The sequence below is a fragment of the Cryptomeria japonica genome, chromosome 8, assembly GCF_030272615.1.
Source record: "Cryptomeria japonica chromosome 8, Sugi_1.0, whole genome shotgun sequence".
Classification (NCBI taxonomy): domain Eukaryota; kingdom Viridiplantae; phylum Streptophyta; class Pinopsida; order Cupressales; family Cupressaceae; genus Cryptomeria; species Cryptomeria japonica.
The window spans coordinates 443,133,908-443,155,991 of record NC_081412.1 but is presented as its reverse complement, the minus strand read 5'-3'; the positions used below and the strand labels follow the sequence as shown (position 1 = coordinate 443,155,991).

Sequence of the window (22,084 nt, the reverse complement as noted above, 5' to 3'; positions counted from 1 at the left end):
AACACGTACCTTCTCCGGTTGGGCCGTACCATCTTCAATTGCCTGGAGTTTGCAGAAAATAAATACAAGGGTTTTAAGTCTGCAATTTGCATTGATTTTCATTTTTGGCAATTAGGATCAGCAAATAAGAAGTTATTTTAGAGAAATAAGATCATATGTGATCAACATATTCAATAATACAAGGAAATTCTTCATTCCTGGAGGGTCGCACCTGGCAAGGAGTTAGAATTTCATCTGGGTCTGCATATTTCTTCATCAATTGTTTTTAGTAATTCATTCTAAGGTCAGTAAAGTCAATTGGAGATGTCAACACATTTAGGAAGCTCCTATTTCATCATATATTGAATTCTAGTCAAATAAGGAGGCTCAACTAGGCAAGCTCCGGATACTTGGTATGCTATTTGAGCCCTGTGTGGAATAAATTAGTCATTATTTGTCATTGTGTTTGCAACAATAAAGAAATCAGAATTCTGAATACAATTTTCAGTCTTAGATTAGTTGTATTTTGCATACCTCTTTCATTGTGCAACATTCAAAAGTCAATAACCCGCAAGCAAACCTCAAAACTCTTCAAAACCCAAAACATCTACAGGCTGGTCAAAGAATTTTATTTAAACAAACCTGTCAGATTGTGCCAATCAGCAATTGGCATCTTTCAATTACAAACTTAAAACTCTAGTATTTGGTCACCCTACTATTTTCTAGTTCGACCTTTGTGCTTTGTCTATGCAAGACACCAAGGCATCACGCTATCGTCCACAACCCGCGCATGCATCTTGGATAGAGAGCTCGCAAGGCTTACTAGACGATCTCTGTGACCAGTGCTTTCGGGTTCTGTACTTAAAAACATTTTTATCTATCCACAATGATTAATTTTGTGCTTTCATTTAGTTATAGTGAGTTAACTTAGAGGTTTGAGCACTTCAAAGGTTGCCTCGAGTGCAGAGGAGGTTAGCGAGTCCTCAAGAGGTTTGACCACCTTTCACGTTCACTTTTCTTACTCTAGAGGAGGAAAATGAGTGAATGAAGGCCTTATTTATATGCCTCACATTACATTTGATCAATGGTAGGGATTGTATTGCAAGTTCAATGGTTGAGAAAAATTTGCAAAAGGGCAAGACCTATAATGCACATGGATTGATGAGGTGGACGGATAAGGTAAAATGTAAATGCATAGATGAAATAAATAAAATATTAATTTTACTTATTTTTGAGGTGGAAAAATTAAATAAATTATTTGAATTTATTTAATTTGAGAGGGAAGTGTTAGCAAATTAAATGATTTTTGACAATTATTTGATTATGAGAGTGAAATTAATCAAATAATAATATTATTTAATTAATATTGGGATAAAAATGGTGAAATTAATTAAATAAAAAATATTTAATTAATTATAAATAGAAAAGGCTAATGACATAATTAATTAATCAAAATTATTTAATTATTAGAGGAAAATTAGCTTGACTAAATAATTATAAGGATAGAAGAATTAATGAGAAGGTGACATGATGAAAATACATTAGTCATTTTTAGATGTCTGCAATAGAAGATACAATACATGAAACTGTCAAACCTTATTACAAAACCATGAGCTAAAACCACCAAAAAAATGACGCCCAACTTATCTCCAATCCAAGATGCCCTACCTATGATGTGTCAAAACACACACCAACACGTGTAGCTCCACTTTATAGCTCATTTATGTGTACAACACATTTTTATATTTCCCATTTCAAGAGACCCAACTCCCAAAGGCCATAACTTTTGGTCCAGGACTTTGATTGATGAACCATTTGAAGCACTACAAAGCTCATGAAGTGCTCTATCAAGTTATAATCTACTATGCCAGTAATGACCACTTTCACCCCCAAAAAAATGCCTCCAAGGCCTTCAAAATGGACTCTGAAAAACGAAAAACTTTAATATCTTCAAATCTAGACATGATCTTACTAAAAAATTTACTGGCATGCTTATTTAGCCAATCCATAGCTTGGGGAAAGTTCAGACCCATCCATGCTCATATATAAACTTACTATAAGTATAAATAGTAAGTGTATGTAATTGCAAGGTTGAGACACCGTTTTCCTAACATTAAATAACATCCATACCACAACACAGCGATTTATGTGGGGAAAACCCTTTCAAGAGAAAACCCCGACACTCCAAAAACCCTTTCAAGAGAAAAACCCTACACTCTAAAAGCCGCCCAATATATAATTCTAAAATGAACAAGATTACAATATACTTTCAGAGCAAGCTTCTTATAGAACTATCACCAACTAGAGATTTGGAAGTAACTTTACAGCTATAAAACACTTAACACAACCTCCATCTCATGGACCTAATATATAGGAGATACAGGACATGAAATTGTCAAATGGTATTGCAAAACCATGAGCTAAAACCACCCAAAAAATGGCGCTCGACTTATATCCAATCCAAGATGCCCTATGATGTGTCAAAATACACACCAACACATGTAACTCCCCTTTACAACTCATTTGTGTCCAACACATTTTCATATTTCCCATTTTAGGAAACCCAACCAGAGGCCATAACTGTTGATCTAGAAGTCTAAATGATGAACCATTTGAAGCACCACAAATCTCATGAAGTGCTCTATCAAGCTATAACCCACTACACTAGTTATGACTACTTTTGGGCCCAAAATATGCCTCTAAGGCCTTTAAAATGGACTTTGAAACTTTTAAAAATGAAAACTTGAATATCTTCAAATCGAGACATGATTTTGCAACAAAAAATTAACATGTTATTTAGCCAATCTATAGCTTTGGGGAAAATTTCAGACCAATTTGTGCTCAAATGTAAACTTACTATATAACCTTATGTAATTGCAAGGTCGAGACAACATTTTCCTAACATTAAATAGCATCCATACAACACAGATTCGCGTGGGGAAAACCCTTTCAGGAGAAAATTCCTACATTCCAAAAGCCACCCAGTATATTATTCTTAAAAAAAATTACAATACACTTGTAGAGCAAGCTTCGTACAAGACATCAATTACAGATTTGGAAGTAACTCAACAACTATAGACTCTTACATACAACCTCTATCTCATGCACCTAATAAATACGAGATACAATACATGAATTTGTCAAACGATATTACAAAACCATAAGCTAACACAACCCAAAAAATGGTGCGCGACTTATCTCCAATCAAAGATGCCCTGCGATGTGTCAAGACTCAAAACACACACTAACACTTCTAACTCCCATTCACAGCTCATTTCTATGTCCACCACGTTTTTATATTTCCCATTTTAGGAGATCCAACTTCTAGAGGCCATAACTTTTGATCCAATCACTATTTTTTCTTTATGAATTATATTTTAACCTTCATCATTGTCTGTATTCTTGCTTAGACAAAGGCCATGCATGGAAATCAAAAACCTGAAAAAATATCACCCAACACCATCCATAACACTATAGCCATATCATCAATGTAAAGTTTAAACAATACTCACCAAATTGTGAAGTCTCTCACATTCCTCGTGGTATTATCCATAGACCAAGGCAACAAACAAAGTGATTTCCCAAAAATCTAAAATCCTTCTAACATGCCAAATGAAGACACGCACTACCTATGTGTCATGTACTGGTTCCTTTTTGTTTGTCCTTTTGTGTGGCACAACCTTAAATTCAATGTATACATCCCCATATTAAGTACTTTCCTCAAGCAATTCCAACAATATAAATCCTAGATTCCAGCAATTCTCATCATGGCATTATCCACAAACCAAGGCAACAAACAGAATGAGAATGATCATTTGATTTCCCAAATATCTAAAATCCTTCTCAACACATGAAATGAAGACACAAACTACCAATGCATAATGTAGTGGTGTTTTTTTGTGTATAGCACAACCTTAAATTCAATGCATGCATCCCCATGTTGAGGGGTGTGCTCAAGTGATTCCAGCAATGCAAATCCTAAGATTTTGACTACCATGCAATTTGACCTTACACTTATCTTGATCTTTTATCCTCTCCCTATAGAGTTTGTCATCTCATGTGCATCTTCCAAAAAGAGAGAGAGAATGCCAAAACCAAATGAAATTGAATATTGAATCAAATAACACATTAAAAAAATTCACATCAAATTACTTGAAACCCTTTGAAATTACTAACATACTTGGCAAACTCAAATAAAATTCCTTTAATTAAGATCCATTTAAAGTGGCCAGGTCAGAATATACCCACATAACCATATGGATAACTCTAAGTGTTGTTTGCTAAGATTCAACTTACAAATGCTTAGAGGTGATTTTTATGCTTTGTGGGTGTCCTTGTCTTGCTAGAATCCTTACCATCTTATTATGACCAAGGACTCCCCTAGGACATGGAGTAAGGCAAGAAACTGAAATTTCACACGCTCAAAGTTCATACTATATCATCATTAAGCGAAAAAATGATTCTTATAAAGCCAAAAAAATAGAGTTTTTGAAGTGTTTGATGCACTTTCTTTCCCTTGATTTGACGTGTTGCTAGTGTGGTGAATCAAGTGCTAGTGTGGTGAGTCGAGTTGTCAAATTCACCATGTTTTTGGCAAGTCTCAGCAACTTTTCCCAAATACTCAACAAGTAAACCGTGTGAGTACTTGCAAGTATTGGACCACTCACCAAGTTTGCAATCTATGGTTGGATCCAACTTTGAGTTTCTTGGAAGCTACATGAACTAGCCTTCCACTGTAATCTCAAATCAAACGGCCTACTCAGGAGAGGGCTAAATTTCCCCTTAAGACATCATCAAAATTCAATTTATACCAATCAGCTAGTGATGCAGTCCATTTTATAATTAGCTCTTGCAACCCCATTAATGGGGTATATGATTATTTTATATTTATTTATATATGATTATAATCTATAACAAAATATATTATATATTATGTGTTATATATTATATATTATATATTACATATTATTATTTTATATATTTTAATTATTATATATATTGTACGGCTGAACCTAATCATACTAAACATTGGGCCCGAAAAATTGTTGTACCAGCAAACCCAACCCCATACCTGAATTGGTAACTTAGCTTTTAAGAAATAGTGAAAATCAAACTTTGATGTACCAACTATGACACGATGATGGTTACATTTTTCTATTCCAAGTCTCTAGACCAATTAGTTTGGTTAATCATTGATGTGACTAGCAAGGTATACCAAAGTTAAAAAAATTATTGTCTATATGGTCCTAATTTTCTTTATATAACCCATTGTTGCATTAATTGCAAAAAAAAATTGCAATTTCCTATAGCTCAGTCTGCTCAATCACAATTTCATGATAAACTCAGCACAGGACAGTTAGTGTTCTACTTTGTCCTTTTCATAACTCGACAACTCAAATTACAAAAGTGTATGATATTATTCAAATTATATAGCAAAGGACCCTGAGACCTAAATAAATGTAAATTTAAAACTACAAAGAGAATTTACAATCTTAAAATAAAAAACCATCCCTGAATTCAACAGGACCCACCGAACTTATGCCTTAAAATTGTTTCCTAAACAAGTAAACAATCTGTTATGTAACAGTTAATAGATGTGAAATGCACAGACCTGACAAGGATTTGTTTCCAGCTGTATTTTCTCTTCATATAATTTGGTACCCTCAGTGACTACCTGAACCCCAATGTTATTATGGTATTTCAACAAGGCATTCGCCTCTGCAGCAGTCTGGATAGCAAGTTCTCGAATAGGACATAAAATCAGTACAACAATGGGTCTCTTCAGATTTTGACTGGGTGGAGGCAACTTTACAACTGCCTCAATTGCTGGAAGCTGCAAAATAAAACCATAATCAAATATTCTTCTAGCATGTCACAGAACTAAATGCATGCATTGTCTTAGTAAAATTTGTTGGCAGAAAATTATTAAAAAAAGCTAAAAGTCAGATCAAATTACAGTTCACTATAGAAAATTTAATATGCATACCAAAAAGGCTAAAGTCTTGCCTGTTCCTCTTTTAGCTTTGACTAGCACATCCTTTCCTGCATCCAATGCCTCAAAATCAATAGACTGCTTCCCGCTGATTTGACTACATTGATATTAAAGACATAGGAATACTATCCATTTCTTCCAAAGTGGTAGATGAGTCACTCTCTAGGGTCCTCTGAAGAGAGACCCTAGTTATCCGTAAATATTTAAACCAATTCCCTCAGATGAGCTTTGTTGAAGCAAGAATTATGTCTCATGCGGAAAGCTTACTGCTAATGGATCCTATGTCTTATTGTCCGAATGAAGCTCTTACTATGCAATACATCAAGAGAGGATGTATATTTATTATAAACGGAATTAATGTAGACATCTTGTATCAAAATTAGTGTCAGGTTGGAAGGTTTCTCACAAACAGGGAAAGGAATCTAAATATCCCAATCATCTGCATCTTTTGATACCCTTCAAAAACATAAACATATTTGCCAGTTTTTGACATTAACCTATATGAAACAGATAGTTACAGAGAGCTTTCCTGTAAACAAATAAAGCAAAAATTGGAATACAAATGTTAAGTAAATTCATCAGAACACACTTTACTAGAGCATTCCAATGACAATTAAAAATCTGTGCAAGTAATAAGTATAGATGTTTAGGTGAAAGCTAAGAGGCCAATGTCACCTTCGAGAATAATTGGAAGAGTGGATTCCTGCATAACCGTCATTTGCACATACCCTGCCGATGAAAGAGCCTGAAGGGAAAGTGTTGATATATTGCATTGATCAAATCTGCAAGCACAATATGAAATCCATTAAAACAAATTCAAAACAAAATTGCCCAAGATATATACACCTCAAGTATCAAACATTCAATTTCTAATGATATCAAGAAAACAGTTTCCACAATTGCTAATTTACTAGGCAAGGTCACAAATATTGAGCAGAACAGAGTACATACAGTACAGTGGACCTCAAAAATGGAAGGGAAATTGTCAATCAAAAATTACAATTAGTATAGAAAATATACAGTAAATCATATATTTAAAAAATATAATAATGTATGAAAACTTCAACTAATAAAAATCACACAATATGTCCAGAAAGTTGTCGTTCACCTTGGGAAAAGTAGGATATTCACTGCTTTATACTAGGTATATGCTCATCCACACTACAAGATGTAAAGAAATAAGCGTAGACCCCAAATCCACAGCTTTCTGGCTATGAAGAAACTTAAATAGAAAACAGTCATCCAAATATACAGACAAAATATACTAAATATTTGTTTAAGTGTTCTAAATAACATTATATGTGACACTATCCTAAGCTTACTAAACTTCTCTATAATCATCACTAAAAAACAACCTACTAAAATTCGAGAATTTCAAACTTTTAGAGAGCATGAATTTAGTAAATCCTCAGAAATTTAAAGTCCGTATACAATGTCCATATAAAAACATTCACAGATTCCTCAAAGAATTTTTGTAAAAAGGGAATATCTAGGCCATGACAGATTCCAATCTCAAATAAAAAACTCTGGGCACCCTGCCAAATTAACCAGAAAATTGATCATCAGTAGGGTCTTCACAGCATCTAGGTTCAAATCCCACTAGGATTGGAAATTAATTGATTCTGCAGTAAGGTGATTCAAGTGCCTCATGTGGCATCATATTGGTTAATGCATGGAGTCATACCAGCATTCTACCAAATGAAGCTACTTAACAGTAACCCACAGAGATTGGTTATCTGAATCAAAATAACAATGCTAACACTCAAACCATTTGTTGACAATCTCAATTTGCACATCTGATTAAAGAGTAATAAGAAGAGCTGAGCTAAATGGGTGCCACAAATGCAAACACATGATTCCAAATATCATTGTTGTGGATAGGATTCCTCTCACTTCCTCACACTTATGATTATATGTGGACCCAATATTTTTTATTTTATTTTTTTTGAAATAAGAAACTCATCATATTAGATGAAAATCAGTGTACATATTCAACTATGCCAAGCCTTAAAGCTATTAGTCCAAGCCTGGGCAATATAGAGATAAGGATACATAGTAGAATTCATCGGGACAAATCAGAGTCTAGAATCTTCATCAGACCCTCTTGAAGCCTCGTCGACCACCACTGAGGGGGCAAGCCGTAACAAATAAGGTTGGAGTTGTCAAGAGCCCAATTGGTTAGCCCATCCACTACTTTATTGCATTCTCCAAGAGCATAACTGAATTGAACCTCCTAGAACTTCTCCTGCAAGCTTTGAATCTTCCCCAACTCTCTTATTATTTGCCAATTTTTACTATGGAATCCCTTACAATCAGATAAAAAGCTGATGACTACCTTTGACTCAAATTCTATTTGAAGTTTTTGCCACCCAATTTTGAAAGCCTCTTGCATTCCTTTATAAACAGCTTTGATCTCCATTAGATTATTGGTTGTATGTCTCAATTTTTCAGTAAAGAATGCTATAGATTTATCTGAAAATCTACCTATGCTACTCATACTAGCTTGACCCAGATTGCCCTGTGATGTTCCCAACCAAACAAGTGTAGCGTATCACCATCAAACTGTTATTAAGTTACAAGCAGCATATACCAATGACATACCGATCATCTAAGAAGATCCTTCGATAACATTATAACATATATTCTTCATTAAGAATATCGTAGTGATACAAACAGGGATATAAAAAAGATAGATGACATTCAGACATTAATAAGCCAACTCAGCTTACAGTAGTGATAATTTCTCTATGAACTGCATCCACGTAAGAATACCCGCGAAGATAATAATCTCAGCATTGTTTACCAAGTAGTGGTTTCCATATCTAGTGGCGATTTCAAAGGATCAACAACACGTCTTATTTAAGGGGACATTTCGAATTAAATTACGATAGCAATGGTCATCAATGACAAAGAGGTAAGGTCACCAAGTAATGCGATTAAGGGATAACTGATGACAGCGATTGGAAATTAGAAGACTATCCAAAATCAAAAAGGCATAACCATTTCTGAATAAGAGACAACCCTCCTGTTAGATCTCTTATATGTCAGAAAAATCAAAAAAAATCAGAAAATTGAAAATTAAAAAAGGATTCCTCAATGGAGCGGCATCACCAAAATGAGCAAAAAGTTGACATTCTTCAACTATGCTGGAGATTCAATGTGCAGTTACATCCACGGAGTTTGTCTGAATTCGCATCAAGGAATAGTTGTAGAATTCATAGCACTGGTGGACACAATGAGATGCATTGTTTAACATTTCTGTCAAGGATGGAATTAGCCTTGCAAGGGAAAGTTTCCGTTTCAGAAGTACATGAGCCCGTTTTACTAGTGAAAGTGGAACCCGAAGCTTCAATTGGTGACAATGAATTTTTCATGAGGTTCAAGGAGATGGTTAAGAAAGGCTTAAGTATTGAGAAAGACTTGTGCGTAGAGGGCATCTTGCTCCCATGTTGGTGTAGTATCCACAACACCACTCATTCTGAAGTCACATGTCCATCATGTAGGGAGGCTATTCACCAAGCTAAGGTGCAGGCAGAGTTGGAAGAATCGTCAAAGATGTACACTATAGAAAAGTGGCGGAATGCTCACCTTCAACCAGTTGACTTAGCATCAAATGAATAAGGTATTACTGCAGCATCTTGTAGTGAAGAAACCACAATTGAGCAGGACAATCAACACAATTCAGTCAAGAGAAAATTTGCGTACCTTTTGCCAAAGAAAGGAACACCCACTGAAGCGGAGGTTGACAAAGCAATGGAAAATGTTCAAACAAATGCAAGCAATGATTCCACAATCAAGCAAGAAGAGATGCTCCTTGATGAAGAAGTTCGTTCGTGCATGCTCTAGATGGAAGAAATGGTACGCAGCTCGAGGTGGGGAGGAATATGTGACAATCAGTGGGCCACTAAGATGGAAGTAGAGTATGAAATGGAGGTCGGGTCGTGCTTGAACTTCTACTCAAGATCCAAGAAAAATTGTTAAAAGAAATTGAGATACGTGAGATGCTGATCTGTTGAATTTTGCCAAGATCAAGGGCACAATGAAAAGCATAAAAGAGACAATAGAATGACAAGAACAAACTGTATTCTCATCAATATAAAAATGATCAACTGGATTAACCAATACAATGAATAGAGGCCTGCTTATATAGGCAAGGCCATATGGATGTATGAGCACACAAATATGACAAGTGGCTCAATGAGAAACAAGGGTAGGTAGGAAATAGGTGTGGGTAGGTAGGAGAAATAATATAATATTCCACATGAGGTGGATCACCCACCGAAGGTGGAATTATCACTCCACAATAAGTGGATATGATAGTGTAATAACAAGATCAACACCATAAGAGGTGGAATTTCTCCTACACACACTATCCCAATGAGGCACAAACACCCAAGTGTCTCATATCCAAACTACTATGTAATGCATTATCCTACGTAAACTTAAGTAAGTGTAATAATATCCATGATGAATAATTATTTACACCAACACCCCCCCTTAAGTGCAACTTAGGGGAATGTACTTAAGTCTACAATGCAACTAAGCAAGATGGGTCCCGGCTACGAGGCCATGATAGGTACCCATGTACAACATGCAAATGCAAGCAAAACAATGCAATGCAATCTCTCACAACCGGAGAAAAGGAGAAAACCCAGTGGGAAAAAAAACTCCCCCCCAAAAGAGAGATGAATGTACAAAAGAATCTCAAGGAAGAAGGACAAAACCTCAAAGAGGAAAAAGTCCCCCCCATAAGATAGGAAGGAGAAGTCAGCTGACCCCCCCTAATGACACATCCCGCACCCCCAAGAGAGCTCGCAACTGCTGGAACTTACTCTCGGTGAAAGGTTTGGTGAATATGTCAGCAACCTGCTCTGCTGTAGAACAATACTGCAAATCAATGACCTGCTCCTGGATGAGCTCTCGGATATAGTGCATATGAATCTCGATGTGTTTGGTCCGCTGGTGCTGGACCGGGTTCTTCGAGATGGCAATGGCACTCTGATTGTCACAATATAGGATTGTCGGCCGTGGAGTAGGGAATCCAAACTCTGTGAGAATCTGCTGGAGCCAAATGGTCTCAGTCGCTGCGTTAACAGCGCCTCAATACTCAGCCTCAGTCGAAGAGAGAGCAATAGCATGTTGCTTCTTGCTCTGCCAACAAATGGGGCCCGAACCAAGGTGAAAACTGTAACCAGAAGTAGACTTACGATCAACTAGATCGCCAGCCCAATCGGAGTCTGTGTAACCAACCAAGCGAAGTCCTGTACCGGCTGCATAGTGAATCCCATAGTGATGTGTACCCTGGATGTAATGTAGAATGCGTTTGGCGGCTTTCCAATGAAGCTCATGTGGTTCCTGCATGAAGCGGGAAACCATGCCAACTGCAAATGAAATATCAGGGCGTGTATGAGTCAAGTAGATGAGACTACCCACAAGCTGACGATACAAAGTGGCATCAACGAGTGGAGAAGAACACTGAGCCTCAAGCTTGACTCCTGAAAGAAAGGGAGTCGGGGCAGGCTTACAATCAGCCATATGAAAGCGTGCAAGTAGATCAAGAGCATACTTGGGCTGCGATAGAGTAATCCCGGAAGATGACTGTGAAATCTCAATCCCGAGAAAGTAGTGCAAAAGACCCAAGTCTGTCATAGAAAATCTGTCATGCAAAGCAGATTTGACCCTGCTAATGATGGATGCAGTACTCCCTGTAATGATCAAGTCATCAACATAGAGCACAAGTATCAAGTGAGAGTCATCCTGTCGCAAAATGTAGACATTCGGATCGGAATGACACCTGGTGAAACCTGCGGAGAGAAGAAAGGAATCCATCTTGGCATACCAAGCCCTGGGGGCCTGCTTAAGGCCATAGATAGATTTCCTCAATCTGCAAACCAAAGAAGTATCTTGGATGAAACCCTGTGGCTGCTCCATATAAATCTCCTCATCAAGATCACCATGAAGAAAGGCACTCTTCACATCCATCTGATGTACAACCCAACCATGAGCTGCAGCAATAGCAAGTGTCAAACGAATGGAGTTCATTTTAGCTACGGGTGCAAAGGTCTCAGTATAGTCAACACCTGCAACCTGCGAGAAACCTTTGGCAACAAGCCGAGCCTTATACTTATCCACACTACCATCCGCTGCAAACTTGGTCCGATAGATCCACTTACATCGAACCATCTTTCTCCCCTTAGGGAGATGAACTAGATCCCATGTGTTGTTCCTCATCAAGGAACTATACTCTTCCTCCATAGCTTGGTCCCACTCAGGAACCCCTGATGCTTCCCTGAATGTCTGTGGATCGGAAGCGGTAGCAATAAATGCATGTGGATGATCCTGATGTTGTGATCGTGTTCTCCGTGTATCCAAAGGATCCCCAACAAGAGAACCCGCGGACTCAAGTGTCTGTCGAGCCCAACGAGGTCTAGGTGGAGGTGGAGAATGAGGCACCTCAACTACAAATGGACCCTGCGGAGGTGTAACCCTGCGAGTCGGAGTTGAGGGAGTCTCATCATCTGAATCACTAACATCACCATCCACAATGGAGGAAGGTGGAGGAGGTAGAGAGGCTAAGCTAGGAGAGCTTTCCTCAAAGTGAACACTCCTCTCAATGAATACCTCATGTGTCTCTGGATCCATCAATCTGTATGCCTTAACACCCTCAGGATATCCAACAAATATGCAAGGCCGACTCTGTGGTTCCAATGCCTTGCGTTTCTGTGGAGGTATGCGAGCCCATGCTGGACACCCAAAGACTCTGAAATGTCTCACAATCGGTTTCCTACCAACCCAAGCTTCAAAAGGAGTAATACCTTGTAAAGCTTTGTGAGGAACCCGATTCTAGATGTGTGTGGCACAACTGATAGCCTCTGCCCAAAAGGCAGGATCAAGAGAACGTGCATGAATCATACAGCTAGCCATTTCTTTGAGAGTTCGATTCTTGCGTTCTGCAACCCCATTTTGCTGTGGAGTGTATGCAACAGAATGCTGAAGATCAATCCCCTCAAATGTACAAAAATCCTCAAGTCTCTTGTTCACATATTCCCTGCCATTATCTGTTCGAAGAATCTTGATCACTTTCCCTGATTGTTTTTCCACACGAGCCTTGAAGTCCTGAAATCTGTCAAATACTTCACTCTTATGAATGAGAAAGTAGACCCAAGTGAAGCTGGAGTAGTCATCAATGAAGGTAAGAACATAGCGGGCCTTACTAAATGAAGGTGCTGGAAATGGACCTGCTACATCACTGTGAACAAGTTGAAGAACTTCCAAAGCTCTCCAAGTTTTCTCTTTATCAAATTTCTCTTCGGGATGCTTGCCCATGGAACAACCTGAACATACACCCTCTGAAAAGCTGATTCGAGGAAGACCTGTGACCATGTCTTTAGTGCTGAGCTGCTGAAGATAGCGGTAGTTGAGGTGACCAAACCGATCATGCCATAGCTTACTTTCTGAATTTGAATGAGTAAGCAAGGCCCTAGAAGGTGAATGTGGCACAAAGTGGGAAAATGAGTAAAGCCTTGAGTTGTCATTGACTTGTCCCACTGCTACCAAGGCATCATCATCAAGTTCCTTTACCACAACTGTATCTGGTGTAAACTCAACCTTTTTCCCATTCCCATAGTGAGTGATTTGGTAGATGGAGAGAAGGTTGGTAGACAAGTTAGGAACATAGAGAACATTCTCAAATGTTCCATCATCCATGTCAACTGAACCTTTCCCTTCAACCTCTACTTGTGTATCATCACCTATGTAAATGTGAGGTACCTTGGATGGCTCTAATGTAGAAAACTGCTCCTTTCTAGAACCCATGTGATATGAGGCACCCGAGTCAAGTATCCATTGCTGTGAAGAACCTGTTTTAGCCACAAATGCTTGCCCTTTTCCTTTTGACTGTGAGGAAGAAGAAGAAGAGGAATCCTTCTTCGTGTAGGCGGATGGCAAGTTGATGTTGTTTTTCTTGAGAAGATTGGTTAACTCATCAACTTGCTTTGCGTGGCATCGATGCTCATCATGACCATACTTTTTGCAATATGCACAAGTTGGTTTATCCTTCTTAGGTGTTGTCCCCTTCTTGGAAGAGGATTGTTGATTGCCTTGTGATGGAGAGGATGATTGTCCCTTTTCTTGTTGTGGTTGAGACTTAGATTGCTTTTTCTTCTTGTTGGAATTTTTGCCTTGACTTCCTTGATTTCCTTGATTTGCTACCAAAGCCTTGGACTTTGAAGACTTGAGAAGCCCCATGTTCAACAACTTAGATTGTTCCAATATCAACATTTCTGTGAAAGCTTCAAAAGAAGGCATAACATAAGAACTCCCCACTGTCAAACGATGAGTTTGGAAGCTAGATACAAATGCTGCATATTCTGGTGCAAGCTTGTCCAACAAGTTGAATATCAATTGAGCATCCTTTTTGTCTATTCCACAATCCTTTAGCTTTGCTCTTAGCTCATTTGCTTTGGTTACATAATCTTGGATTGTATCAAAATTCTTGGGATCTAAGTTGGTGAGCTCATTATCAATCTGGTAGCCTCTGATTTCATCAACTTGTCCATATAATTTCTGAAACATATCCCAAGCCTCTTTAATTGTTTTACACTTCTCAATGTGGAAAATGAGGTCATCTGATACATACTTGCGTAAGGTTCCAAGAGCCATGCAATTCTTAGTGAGCCATTCTAAGTGAGCATTTGGATCAGCCTTAGGATCAGGGGGTGCTGTTATTGTTCCATCTATGTAGTGTGTGAGACCCTTTTCCATTAGTTTACTCCATACTTTAATTTTCCATGATGCATAATTATGTGGAGTTAATGGTGGAAACTTATTAGGACTCATTGTAACAAGAATGGAAAGAGCACAAAAGAGGCACAATCACACAAGACACCCCTCCCAAATTCACTCAATCAAAGAACCCCCCCCAAATGTGATGATTTGGCACTTTATAAGTAGTGCGTATACAATGGGCCACTTGCAAAAAATGGCAAAGTGGACTTCTGATTTACAATTTTACAACTGCCTCAAGAAGGCCAAAAGAGACTCAAACTGATAATGCAAGAGATCTAACTAAGATCCAAGCAATTTACAAGTACCTAATAGGCCAAATAAGACCAATATCTGAAAGTACAATTTTCACTCAAAATCTCTGAAATCTGATCATAGATTCTGAAAGTAGACGAAAAAATAAGCACTTTCAAAAAAAACGGCACCTGAAAAGGAGGTCGTATGAGCTCAAACGAGGCCTTTGAAGTTGCAGAATTGAGGATTGGACAGGTACAGCTGAGAGAATCCGCAAATTCCGAAAAACCTGTGCATCAAAATCAGAAAATAACCACACCACTGCGAAGATCACGAAATTTTAGCCCATTTCAAAAAAAATTGCACCAAAAAAGGAGAAAAAATGAGCAAGATATGGCCTTCCAAAGTTGGACTGCAAAACTGAAAAGCCCAATGGAGAGGGGTTAAAAATTTTCAAAAAATGCTGATGTGGCGCTGACGTCAGCAAAACACTGTGTTAAATTTGACGGCCGTATGACCGTCATGAAAACTTCGCTGCCTGGCTGACTGGGCGTCCATACCGTACGGACGGATGACTCGGACTGCTGGCTGTGCAGTCCATACTGTACGGAATGCTGACTGTACAGGGTGATGTGGCTGTCCATACTGCTGACTGTGCGTACGGTGATCTGCGTGTCGTACGGATGTGTTTATCCACGGGCCAGTGGCCGCCTGCCACGTGGCGGGCGTGGTCCACCTGTCTCTGTCCGCGTGGCTGGCTGTGGGCCCCAGCAGGTGGGCCGAGGAGGAGCGGAGCGCTGCCGGAAGGGTGCGGGCTCAGAGCGACGCCGGTGGTGGAGGCGGGCGCCGAAGGAGAAGCCGCGGGCAGCGGCGCGAGAGGGAGACCCGGGAGGCGGGCGGTGGGCGCCGCTGGTGACGCCGGAAGCTGCACGGGAGGTGCAGCGGAGCCGAGGGAGACCCGGGAGGCGGGCGGTAGTCGCCGCTGGTGACGGGCGCCGAAAGCTGTAGTTGCCGAGCGGAGATGGAGGGTGGAGGCGGCTGGAGCGGGGCGCTTCGTTCCGCGGGATGGTCGCTCGGGTACGGGCGGCGTCAGACGGCGCTGCAGGAGCAGCGCGGGAGGTGCACGGTCCGGGTCTGCGGCACGAGGACAAGGCAGGTACTGGAGCAACTGCCGAGGCGGTACTGCGAACAGGTACTGCGGCCTGCAAAAAAAGGTACGAGGGTACGGGGGGGGGTCTGCGGACCCCCCAAACTATATTTTTGATTTTTTTGCTTTCTCACTTTTCAGAATTTTTTTGATCTTTTTTTTTTTCGAATATTTTTGAATTTTTTTTTATTTTCGATTTTTCAAAGAATATTTCAGAAAAATGAAAATTTTTTTTTTTTGAAAAATATATAGGAATATTCGAAAAATCCGTACGATAAGCAAAATTGGGGAAAAAAATTTTCCTCACCAAAATAGGTCGACTTTATAGTCAAAATTTATGGAAATGGCCTCCCGGATTCAACGGTGATGTCCAAATCGCTGTATGATGCCTCCAAAAAATGAAGATCCCCAAATCCGAAAATAGAAGCCTTCCACGATGTCTCCAAAAACTGATCAACGAAGCCCCAATGGCTCTGATACCATGTTGAATTTTGCCAAGATCAAGGGCACAATGAAAAGCATAAAAGAGACAATAGAATGACAAGAACAAACTGTATTCTCATCAATATAAAAATGATCAACTGGATTAACCAATACAATGAATAGAGGCCTGCTTATATAGGCAAGGCCATATGGATGTATGAGCACACAAATATGACAAGTGGCTCAATGAGAAACAAGGGTAGGTAGGAAATAGGTGTGGGTAGGTAGGAGAAATAATATAATATTCCACATGAGGTGGATCACCCACCGAAGGTGGAATTATCACTCCACAACAAGTGGATATGATAGTGTAATAACAAGATCAACACCATAAGAGGTGGAATTTCTCCTACACACACTATCCCAATGAGGCACAAACACCCAAGTGTCTCATATCCAAACTACTATGTAATGCATTATCCTAAGTAAACTTAAGTAAGTGTAATAATATCCATGATGAATAATTATTTACACCAACATGATCGAGGAACAAGTTGTCGTGATAGAAGTAAAGAATGAAGATCGATTCGGGTTGGGGCTCAACTCGTTATCAAATATTCAAAACGAGTTAGTTGGAGAAATGTCCTCTATTTCCAAGTTCCCATTCAAATCCAGCTCACACCATAGTTTGCTCGCCATTGAATGTAATCCCAATCTGCATATTTCAGATGCAAGTGGGATGATACATCACCAGCTCCAACCTCCTGACAAAGCAGTGGATGATATACAAGAATTCTTGCCCGAGGATGAAGACCACCAGGTTGTCTCTTCCCTTGCTCCTAAATTTGAAAGCTATGAATTTGATTATGGAGATTTAGGAAGAACTTGCTTATGGATTGATCATGGTCGCAATGAGTTGCCACAGTTGTTAATCTTTCCTGAAGTTTTGTTTGAATTTGAGAGTTGCATTACGAAAGATTACTTTTCTGAGTTGAAAGATAAATTGACAAGGCTTCGAACCATGACTAATGCCCTGTTGCTCCTACACATCCTGAGAAATCATGTTAGGAGTTGTATATATTTAGGTCTTGCGAATATTGTCTGTTCGAAATTTTTGTTTTTATTAGATTAGGTTTCCATTTTGTTTGTTTGTTTGTTTACTCCCCCTGTGGGTTTTGGCTTTCCTTTGGTTTGTTTTCCTTTTGTTTGCTTTGGGTTTTGGTTTTTGCTTTTGGTTTTCAGCCCTTGGTGCTAGTTTCCCTCGAGCTTGTCCACTCGTGTGGTTTTACTTAGGCCTGGGATTTTGAGTGGCCTAAATTGTTCGTAGTCTTTGTTTGTGGGTGGGGTGGCCATGTCGTTCTTTGATTATGTTCCACTTATGCTTTCCATGGCATCTGAACATTTGCTCTGAGTCGTTTAGATCTCTTAGAAGAGGTTATGGTTGGTGAAAACTTTACATCTTGCTTCAGCGCCACTGGAATCTCTAAACCCATAGTAGGCTTCACTGCTTACGAGCCAAAGGAATTGACGGAAATGAAACGAAATATCAAAAAAAAAGAAAAAGAAAAGATGAAAAAATGAAAAGAAATATCAAAATATTGGCTTTGGGAATATGCGGATAATGCCACCGGGGCTATGGACGCCTGGCCGGTAGTGGAGCAATATTCATGGGATTTAAGAGACAACCTCGTCTTAGCTATGGATGCTTGACTGGTAGCGAGGCAATGTCCTGGATGCTTTTTATGTATAGATACCTTTAGCCTTCTATGACTAATTCTAGGAGTTCGGATGATCTTGTGAGATGGAATTAATGCATATCCACACACTTAGGCAATATCAGATGAATATGCTTTAATTTGGGTTCTCGCCCTAAAGTGTTTTTCAACACTTCACCCATGGATTGGATTTTGTCTTTAAATGTTCGGGAACATTTATTCGGGTGGGGGCTAGATGTTGTGACGTTTTCACACATTGCCCCGTTGCAAATGGGGACCCCCTACTTTTTAGGCCCTCTTGGTCTTTTGGCTTTCGTTTTTGGGGTCTTTTCACAGTAGTCTCGTTTGTCTCTCTAAGCTTGCAAGTGAGTGGGATCAATTTGATCAAATCTACTTTTCGTTTGAGCAAATTTGGCTAGGTCTAGGGCTCCTTTTGTCAATTTTAGGGTTTCTACCTTTAGTCCTAGATTTTAGGGGTTTCTTTTAGGATTTTGGAAAAACTGAGAATAGAACTAGAATCAAGACCCTTCAAGTTACTTCCCAATAAAATTTGAGCGAATTCTGAGCACATACTATTTTTAGTAAGTTTCACTGCCTCCCGGATTGGTCTAATTTTGCCAAAGATCAAACTTACTATTTTTAGTAATTTCTATTTTTAGTAAGTTTCTATTTTTAGTAAAAGCTTTCCTGACCTATTTTGTCCAAACCCTAACATTTTGAAACACTTACTATTTGGGAAAATCTATTTTTGGCAGGATCTTCACAGGAAAACATTGAAAATTGAACATCCCTTAAGATGCTGAAGACCGAACGTTCTTGAAGATCATTTCTAAATCCGGAAGAGTCAGAAAGTAGGCAGAGTGATCAAAATTTGACTAAGTGTGAGAATCGGTCCAAGAATGGAAAGCTCGAAAAATCATCCAAGTCTGGAAATTCACATCAATCCACAAATGTCATCCTGATCAGGAAATGGCCTGAAATTTGACTAAGTCCGAAAATTTAAAAGATCTTCTAAAACCTAGAATTTGCATTATAATTCCTAGAGATTTGAAACCACTCTCCAGTGGTTTCAGATCTCTAGGAATTATAATGCAAATTCTAGGTTTTAGAAGATCTTTTACAACATCCTGCCAATATATATGAAATATATAACTTATATATTGGCAGGATGTTTGAGGGTGGTTTCAAATCTCTAGGAATTATAATGCAAATTCTAGGTTTTAGAAGATCTTTTAAATTTTCAGACTTAGTCAAATTTCAGGCCATTTCTGGATTAGGATGACATTTGTGGATTGATGTGAATTTCCAGACTTAGATGTTTGTTTCCTTTCTAATACTTAAATGTTATATACATATGTGTGTGTGTGTGTGTGTGTCTATGTTTTGATGAAGAGAATGAGATCGACTTGGTAGAAATCATCAAATTCCTCACAAGCATGGAAATCCACCCAGGCAAGGATGAAGGCGCCAAAGTGGAGTAGTCAGGGAAGGATAAAAAAAAGTGTGAATTCCTCCACCTATGCAAAAATCCACCCTAGACTAGAGGAGGGTGCTAAAATGAACTGTTCATGGAAAGATTGAAAAAGGAGAAATTCCTTCTTCCTTGAGAAATAGTGCCCAAAGGTGATGAAAGGCACCAAAGGTAAAAGGTCTTGGAAAACATGAAAAACATGAAATTCCCTCCTCAAGCCAAAATTCCGCCCTAGGGAATAGTAGGGCACCAAACGGAGGGGATGAAGGAAAATGTTAAAAATCATGAATTCCTCCCTCAATGAAGAAAAGCGCCTAGCAGTGAAGGAGGGCGCCAAAACACACAAGGCATGAAAAATGGAGAAAGTTTGAAATTCCACGGCAAGGAAGAATCAACGCCTTGGTCAAGGAAAGGTATTGAAATGGCTAAGGCAAGGATTAAATAATGAATTCCACCATGCAGAGTGAATTCCACGCCTAAGTTGGAAAACTGAAAAATTTGTCTAAGGCATGAAAATCCAAGGGTTAAGGAGGAATGGAAATCAAAAATCCCCTTGGGAAATTTTTTGAAAAATCCACTTTTTGACACCAAATCTCATCTGAATTTCAAAAATTTTGCAGATTTGGATTCATAGGAGAATTTTCTCTCTCCTTGACCAAAACCCTAATTTTGTGGAAGATCCCTAAAAAATAGGAGATAGTGGAAAATTGTTGAAAATCTCTTCCAAAGCAAGGCAAGTTCAAAAAACTTCAAGAAAATGCTTCCAGAGTCAAAGATTCTCCCTCCTGAAGTTTTCTCTCTCCAGGGGTTTCTCGCCAAGTGGCAGCCAGGTTAGCACATATTGAATTAATGGCAGATTCCTTTTGCATGCGACCGTCATGTCCAGGAGATGATGGTGCATTTATGGCTTCGTGATGGTGCACTTATTACAGGAATATGTTGACCAGGTGGTGGATCGATCGATGCATGTTGAATGCATGAAGAATCTTTTTGCATGTACCTGCCATATTAATGATTTTATGATAGATTCCTGCCGCATGTAGCCGTCGCATGGAGAATGATGGACGTTTATTTCTTGCATGGGAATATTCATGGTATTTAGGGCAAATTTGATGTAATGGAGTGCATTTAATGCACGAATGGATGCCATTCTGGGATTGTTTGAATTCATTTTATTGGGCTTAGTGGGCATTAATTGTTGATTCCCACCTTGTTGCATCATGTGTGGGGGATCTTTTAGGGAATACCCTAATTAGGGTTTTGCATGTAATCATAGCCTGAGGCCTATATAAAGGGGTGACCCCCTCATTTCTAAAGAGGGGGAGACTTATATGAAATTGTTGCGATAAGTTTTGAGATAATAACAGTGAAACATTGTTCTCTAATGGTGTCCACTTAAGTTATCTTTTCAAAACTTGCATGGTTTCACCTTCCTCACTTAGATTAGAAGTAGTAAAGTGCTTTGATTTTCAATGGAAAATGTGATGGTGTTCAATGAATTTCCATGGTTCATACTTTTTGCATCTTGCTGATTATAAGTTGCAGTGTAAAGCTAGCCTAAGCCACTAAACTTGTGCTAAGTTCGGTTGTGGACAGTCATTTGGATTGCACCATTTTGGGTATTCAAATGCACTTTCTCAATTTGAAAATCCTTCAACATCCTCAGAAGATTGCACCGGTTCTTGCGGAGTTGTAGTTAATCTTGGCAAAGCAAAGCTTGGTTTATTTGGAATTTGTCCACCAAAGCATTAACTGTTGATATCATTGCCCTTAGGAGTAGATTTAGATCCTTCTAAACCCTTTCCCCTTTAATTTCAGTTCATTTCAGTCCGTTTGAAGCAGAAGCATCGCAAAATTGCTATATCCGATGATGAAGTTCCAGCCATAGTGAAGAAGTGAAAGAACGATCCAAATGTAAGGCCCCTTGGATTACCAGCAATCACATCTGCCAACTGAGTCACATCTGTTGCATGAAGGAACCTTGGAGTTAGCCATTTGAACTTTCCGCAATCTTAGCATACGGTTAAACTTTGATCAAGAGAGAGTGAAGTGACCATTGGTAACTTTATTCTGTGTGAGACGCTGTCCTAAAAAACACGTCAACACCTCCCAAAAGACATCATTCTTCAGAAGGACACTAAGTTATAAAAGGAGAGAAGATACAAAATGGAGATGAGTTATAAAAGCACGTAACCACTGAATGTTGGAGAAAACCAGATATGCTGTCAGAGGAAGAGAAAGGATTATCGACTGTATTACCATCCCAGTCAGATTGCTCTCAAAGAACGATCACCGAAGGCAAGATATCACATGCAGAAAGAATACAGACATATATCAGA

The 22,084-nt window shown here is 39.0% G+C and overlaps 1 protein-coding gene across 5 annotated transcripts in view; it reads right to left on the bottom strand.

Annotated features, from left to right (window-relative positions):
- The window catches only part of LOC131052335 (probable DEAD-box ATP-dependent RNA helicase 48), a 159,145-nt gene that overhangs the window by 56,434 nt on the left and 80,627 nt on the right, over nucleotides 1-22,084 (bottom strand). For 2 of the 5 annotated variants that reach the window (XR_009107316.2, XM_057986982.2), the window contains exons 2-4: nucleotides 6,647-6,753; nucleotides 5,966-6,021; nucleotides 5,591-5,812 (exon numbers count right to left, since the gene is read on the bottom strand). Coding sequence is in view for 4 of the 5 variants with exons in the window: in XM_057986982.2 (XP_057842965.2) it covers nucleotides 5,591-5,812; nucleotides 5,966-6,021; nucleotides 6,647-6,753 (385 nt within the window). In the remaining variant the exon portion in view is untranslated. The other 3 variants (XM_057987009.2, XM_057987001.2, XM_057987016.2) reach the window with 3 other exon arrangements.